The 20,815-nt window shown below is 48.5% G+C and overlaps 1 protein-coding gene across 1 annotated transcript in view; it reads right to left on the reverse strand.

Moving 5' to 3' along the window:
• Positions 1-4,259: 4,259 nt before the first annotated feature.
• LOC311327645 (uncharacterized protein) overlaps positions 4,260-20,815 on the reverse strand; it is a gene marked incomplete at both ends in the record, with an annotated part of 23,367 nt that continues 6,811 nt past the window's right edge. The window contains 21 exons of the mRNA XM_084460731.1: positions 4,260-4,324; positions 7,144-7,272; positions 7,423-7,551; positions 7,741-7,869; positions 8,081-8,209; positions 9,796-9,924; positions 10,152-10,280; positions 10,542-10,670; positions 11,151-11,282; positions 11,697-11,825; positions 12,946-13,074; positions 13,507-13,635; positions 14,948-15,076; positions 15,358-15,486; positions 15,902-16,030; positions 16,386-16,514; positions 16,750-16,881; positions 17,809-17,937; positions 19,000-19,131; positions 20,303-20,428; positions 20,573-20,707. Of these exons, the coding sequence (XP_084316857.1) occupies positions 4,260-4,324; positions 7,144-7,272; positions 7,423-7,551; positions 7,741-7,869; positions 8,081-8,209; positions 9,796-9,924; positions 10,152-10,280; positions 10,542-10,670; positions 11,151-11,282; positions 11,697-11,825; positions 12,946-13,074; positions 13,507-13,635; positions 14,948-15,076; positions 15,358-15,486; positions 15,902-16,030; positions 16,386-16,514; positions 16,750-16,881; positions 17,809-17,937; positions 19,000-19,131; positions 20,303-20,428; positions 20,573-20,707 (2,657 nt within the window). The remainder of the gene's footprint in view (positions 4,325-7,143; positions 7,273-7,422; positions 7,552-7,740; positions 7,870-8,080; positions 8,210-9,795; positions 9,925-10,151; positions 10,281-10,541; positions 10,671-11,150; positions 11,283-11,696; positions 11,826-12,945; positions 13,075-13,506; positions 13,636-14,947; positions 15,077-15,357; positions 15,487-15,901; positions 16,031-16,385; positions 16,515-16,749; positions 16,882-17,808; positions 17,938-18,999; positions 19,132-20,302; positions 20,429-20,572; positions 20,708-20,815) is intronic.

A 20,815-nucleotide genomic window follows, 5' to 3' on the forward strand; every position in this document is an offset into this window, starting at 1 on the left:
AGAAGGACGGTCTCCAATCCCCCGCTCTGGTTTCGAAATCGGACTCTTTTTTTCACACACCACCACACCAAGATATCAGTTCCACAGGAAACACTGTATGACCTTATACACCAGTGGGCAGCGGGCTTCTTATGGATGTTCACTTGATCTCCTCCAGACTCCTTGACCATGACCAACTAAGGCATGGATATATTCTTGTACTGAGAATAGCCAGGGCACTTGAGACAGAAAAACCTCTTATCACACATGCACACACACACACACACACACACACACACACACACACACGCACACACACACACACACACACACACACACACAATACATACTCTCTCACACACAGCTAATGTCACCTCTCTCTCTATCCTCATGTCTCTCTCTCTCCTCACCCCTCTCTCCCCCTCTCTCCCTCTCTCTATCCTCATGTCTCTCTCTCTCCTCACCCCCCTCTCTCTCTCTGTCGACCCCCAGAGTAAAAGATCATGTTTAATCAGTTCAGTGCTCCATGAATAATGTGTCTCTGCATTATGAGACCATGCAGAACCCTGGAGGAGTGGAAGTGCTTATCAGCACACACATACACACACACACACACACACACACACACACACACAGCTAAACACACACACTCTGCTGTGAACGACATGATCTCCATTCATGCCAACTCCCCTTTCTCTCCATCTCCCTTGCTTTCCCTCCCACTCTCCTCTCTCTCCTTTCTCTATCTCTCTCTCATCTCTCCTTCTCTCTCCTCTGTCTCTCTCTCTTCCAATGTCTCTCTCACCCAGACTACCTCTCTCCTCCTCCTCTGTCTCCTCCCTCTTTTCCTCTCTCCTTTTTTCTCTCTCCCTCCCCTGCTCCTCCCTCTGCATTTCTCTCCTCTCTCCCTCCTTCACTCCTTCCCTCCTGTTCACCCCATCTCCATCCCTCTCTCCTCCATTCCTAGTCCTCTCAACCTCTCTCTCAGTTGCTCCTAATCTACCTTTCTATTTCTCTCCACCATCCCTCTCCTCTCCTCCCCCCCTTCTCTCTCATTCCTTCACCTCTCTAGAACTCACTTATTCACTCCTCCTCCCTCCCGTCTCCTCTCTCTCTACCACTCCGTCCGTCTCCTCCTCCTCTCCAGTTCTATCATTTCTCAGTCTCTTTCAATCCCCCCCATCTCTTTCCCACCTTTCTCTCCTCTCTCACTCCATCCCTCTCTCTCTTTTTCTCTCCTGTCACATTCCCTCCTCCCTGCTTCTCTCCCTCACATGTACAGTAGCCTACGTATATTCGGTTGATTTTCTCATTCGCGCAATATTTGTTTATTCTGCTCATTAAAGGACCATAAGTCTAAATATGATTTTATCTCCTAAAACTAGTCACCCAACGTATATCACATTAACACAATCCATTTTCTGAAGTAAAGCTCACGTTAAAAGATATTTGCATTTTTGCGTTTTAATTACATTTCAAAAGTTGAACATGGCTTCAAAACCTATTTTATATAGCGATGGCTTTAAAACATTGTTAAATTGTTCCCTCGAAGGAACAATTTAACAATGTTTTAAAGCCATCGCTATTAACGTGAGCTTTGCTTAGGAAAATGGATTGCAGTAATGTGATATACGTTGCTTGACTAGTTTAAGGAGATTAAATCATATTTGGACCGGTATGGTCCTTTAAATAATGTACAATCAAGCATGATGTTAGAATCACCAAACATCATTGCTTAGCATGTATTATTTTCATTGATTAAATTATGTCAGTTGTACATACTTGGAAAAGTGCTTTTGGGAGTGAGATACCTGCCTTCTGGGCTGCCTCAAACTGAGCCTCTGGGAGGGAGATACCTGCCTTCTGGGCTGCCTCAAACTGAGCCTCTGGGAGGGAGATACCTGCCTTCTGGGCTGCCTCAAACTGAGCCTCTGGGAGGGAGATACCCGCCTTCTGGGCTGCCTCAAACTGAGCCTCTGGGAGGGAGATACCTGCCTTCTGGGCTGCCTCAAACTGAGCCTCTGGGAGGGAGATACCTGCCTTCTGGGCTGCCTCAAACTGAGCCTCTGGGAGGGAGATACCTGCCTTCTGGGCTGCCTCAAACTGAGCCTCTGGGAGGGAGATACCTGCCTTCTGGGCTGCCACAAACTGAGCCTCTGGGAGGGAGATACCCGCCTTCTGGGCTGCCTCAAACTGAGCCTCTGGGAGTGAGATACCTGCCTTCTGGGCTGCCTCAAACTGAGCCTCTGGGAGGGAGATACCTGCCTTCTGGGCTGCCTCAAACTGAGCCTCTGGGAGTGAGATACCTGCCTTCTGGGCTGCCTCAAACTGAGCCTCTGGGAGGGAGATACCCGCCTTCTGGGCTGCCTCAAACTGAGCCTCTGTTCATCATACAGCAGGTAGGGCTGCTCGATTAATCGGATTTTAATCTAGATTAAGATTTGGGCTGTGAACGATCATTAAAACAAAATAATCGCCAAAAAACGATTTAGCACTATTTTTCACTATTCGTCTCCCATGGGACATGTATCTAATCCAAAGAACATTGTTAAAAAGAAAAGCCACTGTCAACATTTAATAAATTAATTGTTATCAAAGTCAATGTATAATTTGATTTGTTAAGAAAATTTCAAAACTTTTGATTAAAAAAAAAAATCAATGAATAATCATGTTAAATAATCGTGATCTCAATATCAATCAAAATAATCGTGATTATGATTTTTGCCATAATCGAGCAGCCCTAACAGCAGATCAATAAAGCACCATAGCACCATGCTTTCATAGCGTATTACATCATACAAACCTCAACTGGCAAACTGAACTTCATGGTCTTCATTTACAATAGATCCCAGTGAATAATGTTATTGTATACGGTCATAATTGATTCCTGGGTCATGTTTGTTGGCTTGGGTGATGAAATCGTGGTATCATATCCGGCAATACCTTTACAGACTTTCATTTATCTCCATGATATATACATGTCTATGTATAAAATATATAAACAAATGCAGAATTTAGTGAAAAGATACATACATTACAAATAAATGAGTCAAAATATGTTTTAAAGAGCAAGTTGCGTACAGTACAGTGGATTTCTGTAATGAAGAGCCATCATTGAGTCTTCCATCCCCCATCTTCTTCTCTCTCTCTACACCCTGGCCTGATCATGGAGCTCCTCTGCCAGCATGTGGACGGTTCTGAGGATAGGAGGGACGTCTTTCTGAGGATAGGAGGGAGGTCTTTCTGAGGATAGGAGGGATGTCTTTCTGAGGATAGGAGGGAGGTCTTTCTGAGGATAGGAGGGAGGTCTTTCTGAGGATAGGAGGGAGGTCTTTCTGAGGATAGGAGGGAGGTCTTTCTGAGGATAGGAGGGAGGTCTTTCTGAGGATAGGAGGGAGGTCTTTCTGAGGATAGGAGGGAGGTCTTTCTGAGGATAGGAGGGAGGTCTTTCTGAGGATAGGAGGGATGTCTTTCTGAGGATGAGCATGTCCGTAGAATATTCTCTCTCCTATGATGCTTTTAGCTTCTCTCACTCTGAAATGTAATTTAATGTAATGTATTGCTTTATAAACGTTCTTAGCCGGTAGACAAACATACTCCAGGAGCTTGCTCGATCGCCTTGTTGAGAGGGGTCAGGGAAGAATTTTTACAGCTCATTTATCTGGCCCCTGGGTGATTACTGTTTTTTTGCTTCCCTCTGGAATATGTAGAGAGTGGGTCGTATGCCCACCTCCCTTGTTCTCTGTAAAGCGCATTGTGTTGCCTCTGGGTATGAAATGCGCTATACAAATAAAGCTTTGATTGATTGATTGATTGAGGATAGGAGGGAGGTCTTTCTGAGGATAGGAGGGAGGTCTTTCAGAGGATAGGAGGGAGGTATTTCTGAGGATAGGAGGGAGGTCTTTCTTGGACAATGTTCCTCATCACTACCGGTTCTGACCTCGGTCTGGTCGGAGTGGGGTCACAGCATACAGTATTGTATTGTGCACACGAGTGCCAACCTGCACAGTTCAAAGAGCACAAACACACACTCGCACAAAAATCAATGTCCACATCAGAGCAAACGCAGAGCGTGAGCGTTCCTCAGTAGAGAGCGTGTTCCTCTGTGCCTCCCCCCTGGGACGCCGCTAGTCTGAGGTGTCCGCTCTGCCGGGGGGGTAAAGCTACAGCGCGTCTGAAACAGCTCCATGATCTCCCGTCACGTCTCCTGCATCAACTCCAATTCAGCTGCGCTGCCTTGTTCATCAGGGTGGGTTGCAGCTTCCCTCCAGAGGGAGGCGCTATAATGTGTTGTCTAGATGCGAGTCCCCTCTCTGGCTCCTGTAGGGGAGGCGTGGGGGTCCACCTGGGAAGAAGGGGGGGGGGGGGGCAGTCAACTCAACAGCTAAACACTCAACACAGCTGGCCAACACCCCAAGCTTCAATAGTAGGTTCTGGATCCCTAGCGTTACCTTTGTACTCTGTATCCTGTGATATAGCTGATACAGATTATCTGATGCAGATTATCTGATACAGATTAGCTGATACAGATTAGCTGATGCAGATTATCTGATACAGATTAGCTGATACAGATTAGCTGATGCAGATTAGCTGATACAGTCAAACATCTTCCTGGAGTTTGCTTGATCGCCTCGAGTTCTGGGAGGATTTTTTTTACAGTTCTATATTTGCTCAAATGGGTGATTTTTTTTCTTCTTCCCTCTGGAAAATTGGGAGTAGGATCAGTACGTCCGTTCTCTCCACCTTTCTTTCTGTGAAGCACATTGTGTTGCCTTTGTGTGCCGTTTATTTATTATTTAAAAGTGACAATGCACATTGATCAACAGACGTAAATTAGTGTGTGGTAGCTGGTTAGTGTGTGGTAGCTGGTAGAGTGTGTGGTAGCTGGTAGAGTGTGTGGTAGCTGGTTAGTGTGTGGTAGTTGGTAGAGTGTGTGGTAGCTGGTAGAGTGTGTGGTAGCTGGTTAGTGTGTGGTAGCTGGTTAGTGTGTGGTAGCTGGTTAGTGTGTGGTAGCTGGTAGAGTGTGTGGTAGCTGGTAGAGTGTGTGGTAGCTGGTTAGTGTGTGGTAGCTGGTTAGTGTGTGGTAGCTGGTAGAGTGTGTGGTAGCTGGTTAGTGTGTGGTAGTTGGTTAGTGTGTGGTAGCTGGTAGAGTGTGTGGTAGCTGGTAGAGTGTGTGGTAGCTGGTAGAGTGTGTGGTAGCTGGTTAGTGTGTGGTAGCTGGTAGAGTGTGTGGTAGCTGGTTAGTGTGTGGTAGCTGGTAGAGTGTGTGGTAGCTGGTTAGTGTGTGGTAGCTGGTTAGTGTGTGGTAGCTGGTAGAGTGTGTGGTAGCTGGTAGAGTGTGTGGTAGCTGGTAGAGTGTGTGGTAGCTGGTTAGTGTGTGGTAGCTGGTAGAGTGTGTGGTAGCTGGTAGAGTGTGTGGTGGTGTGTGGTAGCTGGTTAGTGTGTGGTAGCTGGTTAGTGTGTGGTAGCTGGTAGAGTGTGTGGTAGCTGGTTAGTGTGTGGTGGTGGTGTGTGGTAGCTGGTTAGTGTGTGGTAGCTGGTTAGTGTGTGGTAGCTGGTAGAGTGTGTGGTAGCTGGTAGAGTGTGTGGTAGCTGGTAGAGTGTGTGGTAGCTGGTTAGTGTGTGGTAGCTGGTAGAGTGTGTGGTAGCTGGTAGAGTGTGGTAGCTGGTTAGTGTGTGGTAGCTGGTTAGTGTGTGGTAGCTGGTAGAGTGTGTGGTAGCTGGTAGTGTGTGGTAGCTGGTAGAGTGTGTGGTAGCTGGTTAGTGGGTGGTAGCTGGTAGAGTGTGTGGTAGCTGGTTAGTGTGTGGTAGCTGGTAGAGTGTGTGGTAGCTGGTTAGTGGGTGGTAGCTGGTAGAGTGTGTGGTAGCTGGTAGAGTGTGTGGTAGCTGGTTAGTGTGTGGTAGCTGGTAGAGTGTGTGGTAGCTGGTAGAGTGTGTGGTAGCTGGTAGAGTGTGTGGTGGTGGGTTAGTGTGTGGTAGCTGGTTAGTGTGTGGTAGCTGGTTAGTGTGTGGTAGCTGGTTAGTGTGTGGTAGCTGGTAGAGTGTGTGGTAGCTGGTTAGTGTGTGGTAGCTGGTAGAGTGTGCGGTAGCAGGTAGAGTGTGTGGTAGCTGGTTAGTGTGTGGTAGCTGGTTAGTGTGTGGTAGCTGGTTAGTGTGTGGTAGCTGGTAGAGTGTGTGGTAGCTGGTAGAGTGTGTGGTAGCTGGTAGAGTGTGTGGTAGCTGGTTAGTGTGTGGTAGCTGGTTAGTGTGTGGTAGCTGGTTAGTGTGTGGTGGTGGTGTGTGGTAGCTGGTTAGTGTGTGGTAGCTGGTTAGTGTGTGGTAGCTAGTGAGTGTGTGGTAGCTGGTAGAGTGTGTGGTAGCTAGTGAGTGTGTGGTAGCTGGTTAGTGTGTGGTAGCTGGTTAGTGTGTGGTAGCTAGTGAGTGTGTGGTAGCTGGTTAGTGTGTGGTAGCTGGTAGAGTGTGTGGTAGCTGGTAGAGTGTGTGGTAGCTGGTAGAGTGTGTGGTAGCTGGTAGAGTGTGTGGTAGCTGGTAGAGTGTGTGGTAGCTGGTTAGTGTGTGGTAGCTGGTTAGTGTGTGGTAGCTGGTTAGTGTGTGGTAGCTGGTAGAGTGTGTGGTAGCTGGTTAGTGTGTGGTAGCTGGTAGAGTGTGTGGTAGCTGGTTAGTGTGTGGTAGCTGGTAGAGTGTGTGGTAGCTGGTTAGTGTGTGGTAGCTGGTAGAGTGTGTGGTAGCTGGTAGAGTGTGTGGTAGCTGGTTAGTGTGTGGTAGCTGGTAGAGTGTGTGGTAGCTGGTAGAGTGTGGTAGCTGGTTAGTGTGTGGTAGCTGGTAGAGTGTGTGGTAGTTGGTTAGTGTGTGGTAGTTGGTTAGTGTGTGGTAGCTGGTAGAGTGTGTGGTAGCTGGTTAGTGTGTGGTAGCTGGTAGAGTGTGTGGTAGCTGGTTAGTGTGTGGTAGCTGGTAGAGTGTGTGGTAGCTGGTAGAGTGTGTGGTAGCTGGTTAGTGTGTGGTAGCTGGTTAGTGTGTGTGGTAGCTGGTTAGTGTGTGGTAGCTGGTTAGTGTGTGGTAGCTGGTTAGTGTGTGGTAGCTGGTAGAGTGTGGTAGCTGGTAGAGTGTGTGGTAGTTGGTAGAGTGTGTGGTAGCTGGTTAGTGTGTGGTAGTGGGAGGGGTTACCTTCCTGACAGGTGAGTCCAGTCCAGCCGGTCAGGCAGGTACAGCGGCCGTTCCTCCGGTCACATTGCGCCCCGTTGTCACATTCACAGCTCTCTGTGCAGTCAGGGCCGTAGTGGTTCGCTTTGCAGCCTGCAGACACACACACACACACACACACACACACACACACACACACACACACACACACACACACACACACAGCTCAGGCTATCGTTCGTCTCACTCTGTTGTATAGTTATGGAGCTGGGCTGTTAAGCCAGCGGGTTCCGTCGGCCGTACCGCTCTCACACCTGGCGCCCGTCCTCCCCGGGGGGCACAGACACCGGCCCGTCAGCGGGTCGCAGGGCGCGGCCTCCTCACAGTCACACACCCCCGCGCAGCCCTGGCCGAACGTGCCCTGCTCACACTCTGAGAGGGAGAGAGAGAGAGAGGAACGGAGAGTGAGACGTGACGAGGAATACAAAATAAAGTTCATCAGTCATCATCCGTGCATAATGGCATTGCAACGGTGCCGGTTCGACCCCGGTCGAGGCCAGGCTACCGCCACATCGCGGCGTCCGCCGCTCTGCTGCTTGTCAGGCTGCTAGGCCGGCCCACCTCTGTGGCAGCGTGCTCCGTGGTAGCCTGGCGGGCAGACGCACTGGCTGGTGGAGGGGTGGCAGGACGCTCCGTTCGCACAGTTACACTGGAGCTGGCAGAGAGGGCCGTGGAGACCAGCCGGGCATGCTGGGACACGGGAGAGAGACACCTCAATCAATCAATCAATCAAAGCTTTATTTGTATAGCGCATTTCATACCCAGAGGCGACACAATGCGCTTTACAGAGAACAAGGGTGACACCTGAGGTCATACTACACAAGGACATTCTGTCATGTGTCATCAATGTGTGTGTGCTTGTGTGTGTGTGTGTGTGTGTGTGTGTGTGTCTCTCTCTCACCATGTTCACAGGTGTGTCCGTAGTATCCTGGGCCACACTGGCAGCTTCCTGTCACCCGGTCACAAGTGCTGTTGTTCTGGCAGTCACACTTCAGCCTGCAGCTGGCCCCAAACCTCCCCACAGGGCATTCTGACACACACACACACACACACACACACACACACACACACAGGAGACATTGGGTCAAAGTCCGAAAACTAGATGAAGTGCAATGACTGGATGATGCGAACTCTCCCGGAGTCAAAGTAAGACGAGCAGAAACGGACCCTGGTGTCCAGATCCTGATCTGAGACGTCTATCTGGACCTGCTGCTGCACTGGGAGCCACATGACGCCACAACTCCATAGAAGAGGTGTAATGGAAATTACTGTTCTAGTAAAAAGGATTTACCAAGATTCGCTCAAAAGGTTAAGTCTGGTTTATTGTGAAAACATACGAGCGCAAGGACTTTCTGGACAACCCAACAGAGTGGTCTATCCAGACAAGTCCCGATTATGGGTTTTGCTGTGCCTTATATGCAATCAAAACACAGGTACGGTGCCTCCAGGATGTGATTGGCTACTCCATTGTACGTCATATGAAATGGCAGGCGTGGCCAAGAGTACAGACATGTGACATGAGAAAAAGGCGGCAATTGGGGACAAAGGATGACAAAGGATGGTTATTCTGTTGTAGACAGATTCAGCCATTTTGTATGTTAGCACAGCTATGTGAATATTTGGGGGAGGTGATGAATTACAAAAGGAGAGAGAGGACAAAGGTTTAAGGTGTTTGGATGTAAATTCCACAACAGAGGGTACCATGCGCTGTTCTGAGCCACACATACAGTTTAGTATCATGTATTCCTTATTCATATTCAGATTAATCTTCAATAGGTTTACGCTGACGAGGGATCTGCCCGGGCTCTTGGTGCATGGCAATGAAATACGTAGTGCGAGACAAGTCAGGACAGAGCAAAATACAATGACGAAGTGGCAAAAACAATAGTATACAATCAGGGGTGAAAATTAACTTTTCGGCTCACAGTGAGTCACCTGCCAAGGGGACTGTAGATGAAAAAATCTACCGGACAAGTATTTTTTTTTTTCAGATAGCCTTCCGAAATCTAGTCGCCAATTGGAAATTTTACCTGCATTTGGCCGGTGGCAGGTGTTAATTTTCAGCCCTGTATACAATACAATACAATACTATACAACAACCTTCAATACGTTGAAGCCCACAGCTTCAGCTACAGTCAATTACGCTAGCACTCGTTAAAGGTACCCAATGTAGTTTTTGACCACTTGTTTGCGCTCTAGAGCAAATTTGAGAAGGTGGTCCCCGAAAATCCCGTACTATGTCATTGCGTCAATACGCGGAGCACATAATAGTGACGTTTCACACATTTTTGTTGTTTTCAAAACATTAGCTTAATATCATTTTGCGAAGAAATTAAAAGGTAGGAAAGACATTCAAGTGATTCAACATGTTTATTAGACTACAAGGAACCATATAATCGAGGAATTTCGAAAATAAACAAAGAACGGATTGTTTTGATTCACGTTTCGTTGGGTACCTTTAACGTTAGTCAAGTTATGTTATGTTCCATGGCAACAGTGTCTTGGTGTCTAGCTAGCCTGCGTAACAACGCAGATTTTGAGCGGGCACCGTTGCAGTTGGTCCCTGCCCACCTACTGGCCCTGCTGTGGTGTGACCTCTGAACTCTGACCTCTCACCTGCGTCACAGCGGGGTCCGGTCCAGCCCAGCCCACAGGTGCAGTTCCCCGAGACGGGGTCACAAAGGCCCCCGTTACTGCAGCTACACGGCTGGAGGCAGTCTGCTCCAAACCAGCCTGGGGTACACTCTGGACACACACACACACACACACACACACACACACACACACACACACACACACACACACACATACACACACACACACACACAAACACACACACACACACACACACACATACACACACACACACACAAACATTAATGATATGTTACAGACATATTGGTTTATTGGTGACCTGGTTGATCTTAGCTGTGTATGAATGAGCCCCCTCGCTGGTGGTCCCGAGGCCTCACCGTGTCCACAGTCCTGTCCTGTCCTCCCCGGGGGACACACGCAGCGCCCAGAGACGCCGTGGTTCTCCACTCCCCCTCGACACAGCGCCACCTGGGCACAGTCCACGCCATACCGCCCGACTGGGCAGCCTGGCAACACACACAGACACGCACGCACACACACACACACACACACACACACACATTTGGACATTTTACATACTGTATATAGTAATGTTCCTGCAATGCATGATACTAGAAGACACAAAAGCACAATAACTATACAATACATTATTTTGTTGAACTATTATATTGACCTTGTGAAGCTTTTATAGCACAAACCAGCTACGATGAGGAGGAAACGTAGATGTACAGTATGCAGATGACAGGAAAGGTGAAAGGTGAACTCACTTGTGTTGCAGTGTGCCCCTATGAACCCAGGGGGGCATTCACAGCTACCCGTGGTGGACGAACACGTGCCCCTGTTCAGACACTGGCACTGGCGTTCACAGTCAGGTCCATATCTGCCTTCTCCACACTCTGGAACACACACACACACACACACACACACACCATGACCTCACACAACCTCGAGTAAAGAGAGAGAGGAAACCTCGGACAGTGGAGTGTGGTCCTGTGTGAATCAATGGGATTTATTAGGCTGAGTAACCACCTTGCCCAGAACTGATGAAATCAATGGAAGATGTGAAGAATATAGAAGCTCCACATATTACTAGTAGGGGGAGACTGTTTGTGTGTGTGTGTGTGTGTGTGTGTGTGTGTGTGTGTGTGTGTGTGTGTGTGTGTGTGTGTGTGTGTGTGTGTGTGTGTGTGTGTGTGTGTGTGCGCGTTGTGTCAATGGTTGACAATAGAGTTTGGCTGGGGTGCAGTGAGGTGGGAGGCACAGGTTTTTTGGCCATCTGGGGAGTGTGTGTGTGTGTGTGTGTGTGTGTGTGTGTGTGTGTGTGTGTGTGTGTGTGTGTGTGTGTGTGTGTGTGTGTGTGTGTGCATGATACATACTCTGGTCACATTTAGGTCCTTGGAAACCCGGGGCGCAGTAACACGTTCCGGACACTGGGTGGCAGAGCTGGTTAGTCTCAGAGCACTGGCACACCTGGTTACAGTTATGGCCATACGTCCCTGATAGACAGGCTGTGGACACACACACACACACACACACACACACACCCACACACACACACACACACACACACACAATAACATTAGCCACAGACTCAATGTGCGAGACAGGATTACCAACACTCTTGGGTCCTGTGAGCGATGATCCAGACAGCTACCCACTGAGCAAAGACACATCTAAAAGACGTCTTTTTCGTCTTTTTCGGACGTCCAAAGACATCCAATTAGGAGCCAGAATGAAAGTTTTTTTAGACGTTCAGATATTGAACCCGTTCTGCACGTCCACAGACGTCTTAGAGGGGTCCAAGCCAGACGTTTGAATATTGAGGGGTCCAGCAGACGTACAAACAGGGTTCAGGACCGACGGACGTTATTAAGACATGATCTGAACGTCTCCCTGACGTTGTGTGTTTGCTGGGTACTCACTCTGCTCACATCCGTTCCCAGCGAAGCCGGGGGGGCAGCCACACTCCCCAGAGACATGGTGGCAGGACGAGCCTGGGGGGCACCCGCAGCGCTGACCACAGCCCGGCCCGAAGCTGCCCGGCAGGCAGGCTGCAGGAGCACGGACAGGACGAGCATGGTTCAGATACTGGATATGTTGTTGTAACCATAGGCGATTTTACCTGATAATGTAATAACGCCTGATAATGTAATAAATGTTTGACTTAACTCAATCGAAAATGTAATAAAACCTGATAATGTAATAACTTAACCAATAATGTAATAAGGTATTACATTATCAGAAAAATGGTATTACATTATCAGTCAGGACATTTTATTACATTATTGGTTAAGTTATTACATTATCAGGTTTTATTACATTTTCGATTGAGTTAAGTCAAACTTTTATTACATTATCAGGCGTTATTACATTATCAGTTAATTATTACATTATCGGGTGCTACAAACCACAATTATGTATTTAATAATTGTGCTAATTAGTAAAATAAAATAAAATAAATAATAAAGTTTTTTTTTTTTAAGAGTTTGAACAGAGTTGGGCTGCCCCCCCTATAAAATCACCCATGGTTGTAACCTTCATCTAAAAACAACACGGAGGAGAGAAGAAAAGAAAGAGAGCAAAGTAAAGTAGAACACAACAGAGTACAGCAGCATAGCAGAATAGAATAGAGCATAATAGAGCAGAGTAGAGCATAATAGAGCAGAGTAGTACAGAGTAGTACAGAGTAGAGCATAATAGAGCACAGTAGAACAGAGTAGTACAGAGTAGAGCATAATAGAGCACAGTAGAACAGAGTAGTACAGAGTAGAGCATAATAGAACAGAGTAGTACATACTAGAAAAGAATAGAGCAGAGAAGAACAGGGTAGAGCAGAATAGAATAGAGTACAGCATAATAGAGCAGAGTAGAGCAGAGTAGTGCAGAATAGAGCAGAGTAGAATAGAGTAGAATGGAGCAGAGTAGAACAGAGTAGTGCAGAATAGAGCAGAGTAGAATAGAGCATAATAGAGCAGAGTAGTACAGAGTAGAGTGGAATAGAGCAGAGAAGCAGAATAGAATAGAGTAGAACAGAGTAGAACTGAGTAGAGCAGAGTAGAGCAGAATAGAACAGAGCAGAATAGAGTAGAGCAGAGTAGAACAGAGCAGAATAGAATAGAGCACAATAGAGCAGAGTAGAGCAGAGCCGAGCACAGCGGAGCACCCAGTTACCTCTGTCACAGCGTGACGCCCTCCAGCCAGGCGGGCAGATGCAGTCCCCGGTGACGTGGTGACAGGAGGCTCCATGCTCACACTGACACCTGTCCCCACAGCCCGGCCCAAACACGCCCGGGCCACACGCTGGGAGGAGAGGAACATGATCGCACCACATTTTACTAACTCAACTACTTTACTGAGAAAGCTTTGTGTAATTAAAAAAAAAAAACTTTTTTTTTTTTTTTAATTCATCATTGAGAATATCCAAGCATTCAAACCAAAACATGTAAGAAAATAAGTGAACAAATATCAAGTTGAATTATTGAAAACACATATTACCTCATTTAAATATCAGCTAATAATACCTGCGGTGACGGGGTCACGTAGGCAGACGTGTAGTTGCCATAGTGACATTCGTCACGTTTGTCTGCTTGGTTAGCTTTGACGTGCCGCTTTTCCAACGCCATATACGTGCACGCACACATGCACGCGCACACGCACGCACGCACACAAACACACACACACATACATACGTGCACACACACACACACACACACACACTACCTCCGGCATTACCTTTCTCGCAGCGCTCTCCCAGCCAGCCGGGTCCACAGGTGCACCGGCCCGTCTGCGGGTCACACTGACCCTGGTTCTCACACACACACCGCCGCTGGCAGTCCGCCCCGAACCGGCCCGGGACACACTCTGGGGGACACACACCAAACACACACTTCAGATACCGGCCCGGGACACACTCTGGAGGACACACACCAAACACACACTTCAGATACCGGCCCGGGACACACTCTGGAGGACACACACCAAACACACACTTCAGATACCGGCCCGGGACACACTCTGGAGGACACACACCAAACACACACTTCAGATACCGGCCCGGGACACACTCTGGAGGACACACACCAAACACACACTTCAGATACCGGCCCGGGACACACTCTGGAGGACACACACCAAACACACACTTCAGATACCGGCCCGGGACACACTCTGGAGGACACACACCACCAAACACACACTTCAGATACCGGCCCGGGACACACTCTGGAGGACACACACCAAACACACACTTCAGATACCGGCCCGGGACACACTCTGGAGGACACACACCAAACACACACTTCAGATACCGGCCCGGGACACACTCTGGAGGACACACACCAAACACACACTTCAGATACCGGCCCGGGACACACTCTGGAGGACACACACCAAACGCACACTTCAGATACCGGCCCGGGACACACTCTGGAGGACACACACCAAACGCACACTTCAGATACGGCTCTACAGGGCAGGTCGGATAGCTAGGTAGAAACATAGCAGCACATTGAGCTTGGACAGCAGGGAAGATGGGGACAGTGTGGAGACAGAAACCGCGTCCCCAGCGACGGGGGACGCCATAGCACGGTGTGATCTTTCTGCTGAGGTCAGCAAGGCCTTCTGCAGAAGCTGCGGTTTGACCTGCATGCCGAGCCAGTTTGGCCGGGGCGGCCTGAGATGGAGGAGCCTTGTCCCTTTCTTCGAGGAGTCCCTCAGAGGAAGAACAGTTCCGGACGTCCTGCTCATCCACTGCGGGGGAAACGACCTTGGCTACGGCCTGGGTGTGGACCTCGCCAGTGTGATGCAGCGGGACCTGCAGGACCTCCACGAGCAGTTTCCGTCGATGAAGATCTCCATCTCCCTCATCAACGAGAGACGCAAGTGGAGGATTCCTGTCAAGCCGGCGAGACTCAACAAAGCTCGGAAATCCGTGAACAATGTGATGGTCCCATTGATTAGGGAACTGGGCGTCAACAGTGTTGGGCATCCTCAAATAAAACATGACAACTCAGATTTATTTGAGCCTGATGGATGTCATTTATCCACTTTGGGTAATGACCTTTTTTTAAGAAACATCTCGGACTCCGCTTCGCGTCGTGCCTAACAGCGCCCCCTAGCTGTTATAAAATCACACAACCTCTCATGGTTTATGGTTTACTCTAAGTCCCCTCACCCAGTTCACAGGCGGTTCCCATCCAGCCGTTGGCACAGACGCACTGTCCGTTGATCCGGTCACACGTGGCGGCGTTCTGGCACAGGCAGCGCTGACGACAGTTGGCCCCGTAGAAACCCGCAGGGCATTCTGGGAACGCAGGAAACCACCACGATCACTATTTTGAGGTTGCTGTGCATGCACACACACACACACTCACACGCACACACACACACTCACATACACACACACACTCACACGCACACACATACACTCACATGCACATACACACACACTCATACACACACACACAGTCAGGCACATCCCCTATCCTATGCTATCCGTCCTGGCTAGCTCACCAGAAAACGTAGGTAAAGCATAAAGGACAGGATGTAGCTCACTTCCTGACCCCCTAACATCCTACAGCTTACCCAGGATGCAGTTGGGCCCGGTCCAGCCTGGCGAGCACTCACACTGACCGCTGGCCGGGTGGCAGCTGCCGTTGTTATGACAACCACAGGTTTGGTTACAGCCGTCTCCATAGAAACCAGTGGGACATGCTGGATGGAAAAGACAAGATGGACCAGAGGTCCGGATAAATATGAAGTTCCTCTGACAGGAAGTGGTGCAGCCCCATTTTCTTTTCTTTTCTTTTTAAAGGGATTTTAAAACATATATTTATAGAGAAAATGTCGGGTTTTTATTTTGCAGGACACACAATTCAATTCAATAATTTCTATAATTTATTTACGAGACATGACAGGAAGTGGGCTAACCTTAGCGTGTGCCAATGTTGTGTTAAGTGTCATAGACTTTTTCTATTTTTGTAGAATAAATTTGAGTGCTGTGGAATAAATTTGGGTCGCGACTTCATGATGAGGAAAAATGTGGGTCCTGAGGCTCCACCAGTTGAGAACCGCTGCTCTTTAGTATATACTACCCAGTGCACTGAGGCGTGTGATGCGCGTGACTCACTCAGGTTGCAGTGAGGGGAGATCCAGCCGGCAGCACACACACACACTCCGCTGACGTGGTTGCAGCTCCCGCCGTTTAGGCACAAGCACTTCTCCTGGCAGTCCAGCCCATAGAAGCCCTGAGGACAGGCTGAACACACACACACACACACACACACACACACACACACACACACACACACACACACACACACACACACACACAGAGAGATCCTTTATTTATGTGAAAATGAACACTCAACAGAAGGTTCTTCACAAGACAGGGACAGAACATTGTCTTTGATCGCTCACATCCTCCAGTAACACCTTCTAGAGCATTCCAGGAATTAAGGAAAGACGATGGTTCAACCGAAGATAAATGTAGCAGGATTCAAACATGGTTTCTGCCTCCTAGACTCTAGGTAGAGAGTGACCTTCCTTCCTCCATGTCTGACCCAGAGCTCTGACCCTCCGGAGGCTGATGTCACCGGAGGTGAAGTTCTTACATTTCTCACAGAAGGACCCGGTCCAGCCCACCAGGCAGGTGCAGGCCCCGCTCACGTGGTCACATGACGCCTTGTTGTCACACTGGCAGCGATGGCGACAGCCAAGACCGAACGTCCCCGCCGGGCATTCTGGGAGAAAAAAACAGTTTAGTGTCTCTGATCCCAGCAGGAGTAGAACCCACAGCATTCTGGGAGAAAATAACAGCCTTGACATTACTGTCACCAACTGAGTTCAGCATTTTACAAATGAAACACACACACACACACTCACACACACACAAACACACACACACACACACACACTCACACACACACACACTCACACACACACACACACACACACACACACACATACAGTACATACTCTGATGGCAGTGTGTCCCGGTGTATCCGGCCTCACAGTTGCACTGGCCCGTCACCGCGTCACAGCTGCCGTCACCGTTCCTGCAGTCACATGACTCAGCACAGTCCGCCCCCCAGTGGCCCGCATCACACGCTGCCACGGAAACAAGCAACCAGTCAAGACACAGCTGACCAGCCCAGGCTGACGGGTCAGAAGGGCTGGAGGCTGTAATATAGACCCCACTCGTCCGAACTTCAGAGATCCGAACCTCCCGGTCTACCGGACAGGCTTAAAAAACGTCTTCTTTTTTTTTGCCTGCTATCTGGTTACTGGTGGGATTTTCATTACAGTACTGTAATGCATTACTTGCATTTAAATCGGTCATAATAAACATGTAGGCTACTGTATCCTACTGTGAATAAAAACAGAACTGTATGTAGACCTACATGTTGCCTGTAGGCTGTAGCCTACTGTCACGTTTCATTTCTTTGTAACTTTAATGTCTGTAACTTTTATAGGCTAGGCTATATGAGTTTAGTTGGCTATTTGATTGCAATTTTGATGCATTTTCACAAGTGATTAAGGGTAGCCTATTTATCGGTGTATTATGAGTCTATATGAAACAAGTAACATTTATTGAATTTGGTGCATTTTAACATATGTTTCAGTCATCCGGACATTTCAGAGATACGAAGGACCTTCGGTCCCGTTGGGTTCGGATAAGTGGGGCCCTACTGTATTTTGATTCCAGCTCTTTTAACACAGTGACGGATTCAGTAGTGGTCTGTTTTCATCGTTCCTGTAATGTGGGCTCTAATCTGATCTGTTTAGCTGCTTGGTGCCACAGTAAACAAACACATACGAGCTTAGTTTGAGACAAAATACTCTGGCTTTGAACAATTAAATGCTTGTTTTCAAAAGGTCAGTTTGTGTGTTGCTGAACACACAGGTGCAGACTCAATACACAAATGAATGAATGAATGAATGAATGAATGAATGAATGAATGAATGAATGAATGAATGAATACAGTGCAGATATACCGTATATCTTTATCGTTTGCCAAGTGATGCCTACTCTACCTTTCCTGCAGTTGTGGCCTGTCCAGCCAGGGGCGCAGGTACAGCGGCCCGTCACCGGGTGGCAATGAGCGTTGTTCTCACACACACACTTCAGCTGGCATCCCAGGCCAAACCGTCCTGTTGGGCAAGCTAGCGTACACACACACACAATCACACTGTTTCATAAAACACACGTGGAGCAGGCTCTGGTGATCTGACCAGTGTCATAGAAATTGTAGTTTCATCACCTCCTTTTGTAATTCACCACCTCCCTCAACCTTTCACATAGCTGTGCTAGCCTAATTCATGACAGGATGACCTCCAGGAGGTCAACACACCTAGAAATCTGTCTACTCCAGAATAACCATCCTTTGTCCCTTTGTCTCTACAAGAAATTACCGCCTTTTCTCATGTCACGTGTCTGTATTCTCGACCACTGTTGATGACGCCTGCCATTTAATATGACGTACACTGGGTTAGCCAATCACATCCCGGAGCGCCATACCTGTATTTTGCTTGAATATAAGGCAGCGCAAGATCAGGGGGCGGGACTTCTTTGGATCAACCACTCATGTGCGTTGTCCGGAAGTCCTTGCGCTCGTATGTTCTCTCAATAAACCAGACTTAACCTGTTTGAGCGAATCTTGGTAAATCAATCATGTGTTCTGGGTTCTGGTGTGTTTTGGGTTCTGGTGTGTTGGGTTCTGATGTGTTCTGGGTTCTGGTGTGTTCTGGGTTCTGGTCTGGGTTCTGGTGTGTTTTGGGTTCTGGTGTTCTGGGTTCTGGTGTTCTGGGTTCTGGTGTGTTGGGTTCTGGTGTGTTCTGGGTTCTGGTGTGTTCTGGGTTCTGGTGTGTTGGGTTCTGATGTGTTCTGGGTTCTGGTGTGTTCTGGGTTCTGGTCTGGGTTCTGGTGTGTTTTGGGTTCTGGTGTTCTGGGTTCTGGTGTTCTGGGTTCTGGTGTGTTGGGTTCTGGTGTGTTCTGGGTTCTGATGTGTTCTGGGTTCTGGTGTGTTGGGTTCTGGTGTGTTCTGGGTTCTGATGTGTTCTGGGTTCTGGTGTGTTGGGTTCTGGTGTGTTCTGGGTTCTGGTGTGTTCTGGGTTCTGGTGTGTTGGGTTCTGATGTGTTTTGGGTTCTGGTGTGTTGGGTTCTGATGTCTTCTGGGTTCTGGTGTGTTCTGGGTTCTGGTGTGTTCTGGGTTCTGGTGTGCTCACCGTTCTGGCAGAGCCGGCCCATGTAGCCCGACGGGCACAGACAGGTGCCGTTGTGTTTGTCACACTGTCCCTGGTTCTGACAGGCTGGACACGCCTCTCTACAGCCGCGCCCCCACAGACCGTCCGCACACACTGCATCACACGCAGGGACAGAGGTGTGAGAGGGGCTTTCATCATCATCACCATCATCCTCATCATCATCATCATCACCATCAACATCAGCACCATCATCATCAGCACCATCATCACCATCATCACCACCACCACCATCATCACCATCATCATCACCATCATCATCACCATCATCATCATCACCATCATCATCAGCACCATCATCATCACCATCATCATCACCATCATCATCATCACCATCATCATCATCATCATCATCATCAGCATCATCACCATCAACATCAGCACCATCATCATCATCATCATCATCATCATCATCATCATCATCATCATCATCACCATCATCATCACCATCATCATCAGCACCATCATCATCATCATCATCATCATCATCATCATCATCACCCTCATCATCATCACCATCACCATCATCATCATCATCATCATCATCACCATCATCATCATCATCATCATCATCATCATCATCATCACCACCATCATCATCATCCATATCATCATCATCATCATCATCATCATCACAATCATCATCATCACCATCATCATCATCATCACCATCATCATCATAAATGGTAAATGGACTGCACTTCCCACTGAGCAAAGACACGTCTAAAAGACGTCTTTTAGATGTCTTTTTCGTCTTTTTCGGACGTCCAAAGACATCCAATTAGGAGACAGAATGAAAGTTTTTTTAGACGTTCAGATATTGAACCCGTTCTGCACGTCCACAGACGTCTTAGAGGGGTCCAAGCCAGACGTGTGAATATTGAGGGGTCCAGCAGACGTACAAACGGGGTTCAGGACCGACGGACGTTATTAAGACATGATCTGAACGTCTCCCTGACGTTGTGTGTTTGCTGGGTTATATAGCGCTTATATAGCACCTTAGCGGCACTCAAAGAGCTTTACAATGGCCTCTCATTCACCCATTCACACACACATTCACACACCAATGGCGGTAGCTGCCATGCAAGGTGCTAACCTGCTCATTGGGAGCAATTTGGGGTTAGGTGTCTCGCTCAAGGACACTTCGACATGTGGACAGTCGGAGCTGGGATTCGAACCACTGACCCTTTGATCATTGAACGACCTGCTCTACATCACCATCATCATCATCATCATCACCACCATCATCATCATCGGTCAGTCTCACCGTTCTCACAGCGCCTCCCTGTGGTCCCAGCAGGACACTGACACTGACCCGTCCCTCTGTCACATGGGGCTCCACTACAGTTACAGGCCTGGACACAGCCCTCTCCAAACCAGCCTTCGGGACAGTCTGCAACACACACACACACACACACACACACACACACACACACACACACACACACACACACACACACACAGTTTGAACGGGCCGCCTCACCAACAGAGAACACATTTGGCTCCATCTTTACCAGTTTTTACAACCCATCTCCACCTTGATCACAGTTGTCTCCACGGCGACCAGCTGGGCAGCGGCGTTGGCACTTCCCTGTCACATGATCACAGGCCACGCCCTCCGGGCAGGCGCACGCCCTCTCGCAGCCGGCGCCGTAGGTGCCCGGGTCACACTCTGGACAAGGACCACAACACAGAACAGGGGCAGACGGACTTTTATATATAGGATGGTGATCATGTGGAATTCATTGCACTGACCATAGTGCTGTATTTTCCTTCTTTG

The sequence above is a fragment of the Borostomias antarcticus genome (assembly GCF_949987555.1).
Source record: "Borostomias antarcticus genome assembly, chromosome: 33".
Lineage (NCBI taxonomy): Eukaryota > Metazoa > Chordata > Actinopteri > Stomiiformes > Stomiidae > Borostomias > Borostomias antarcticus.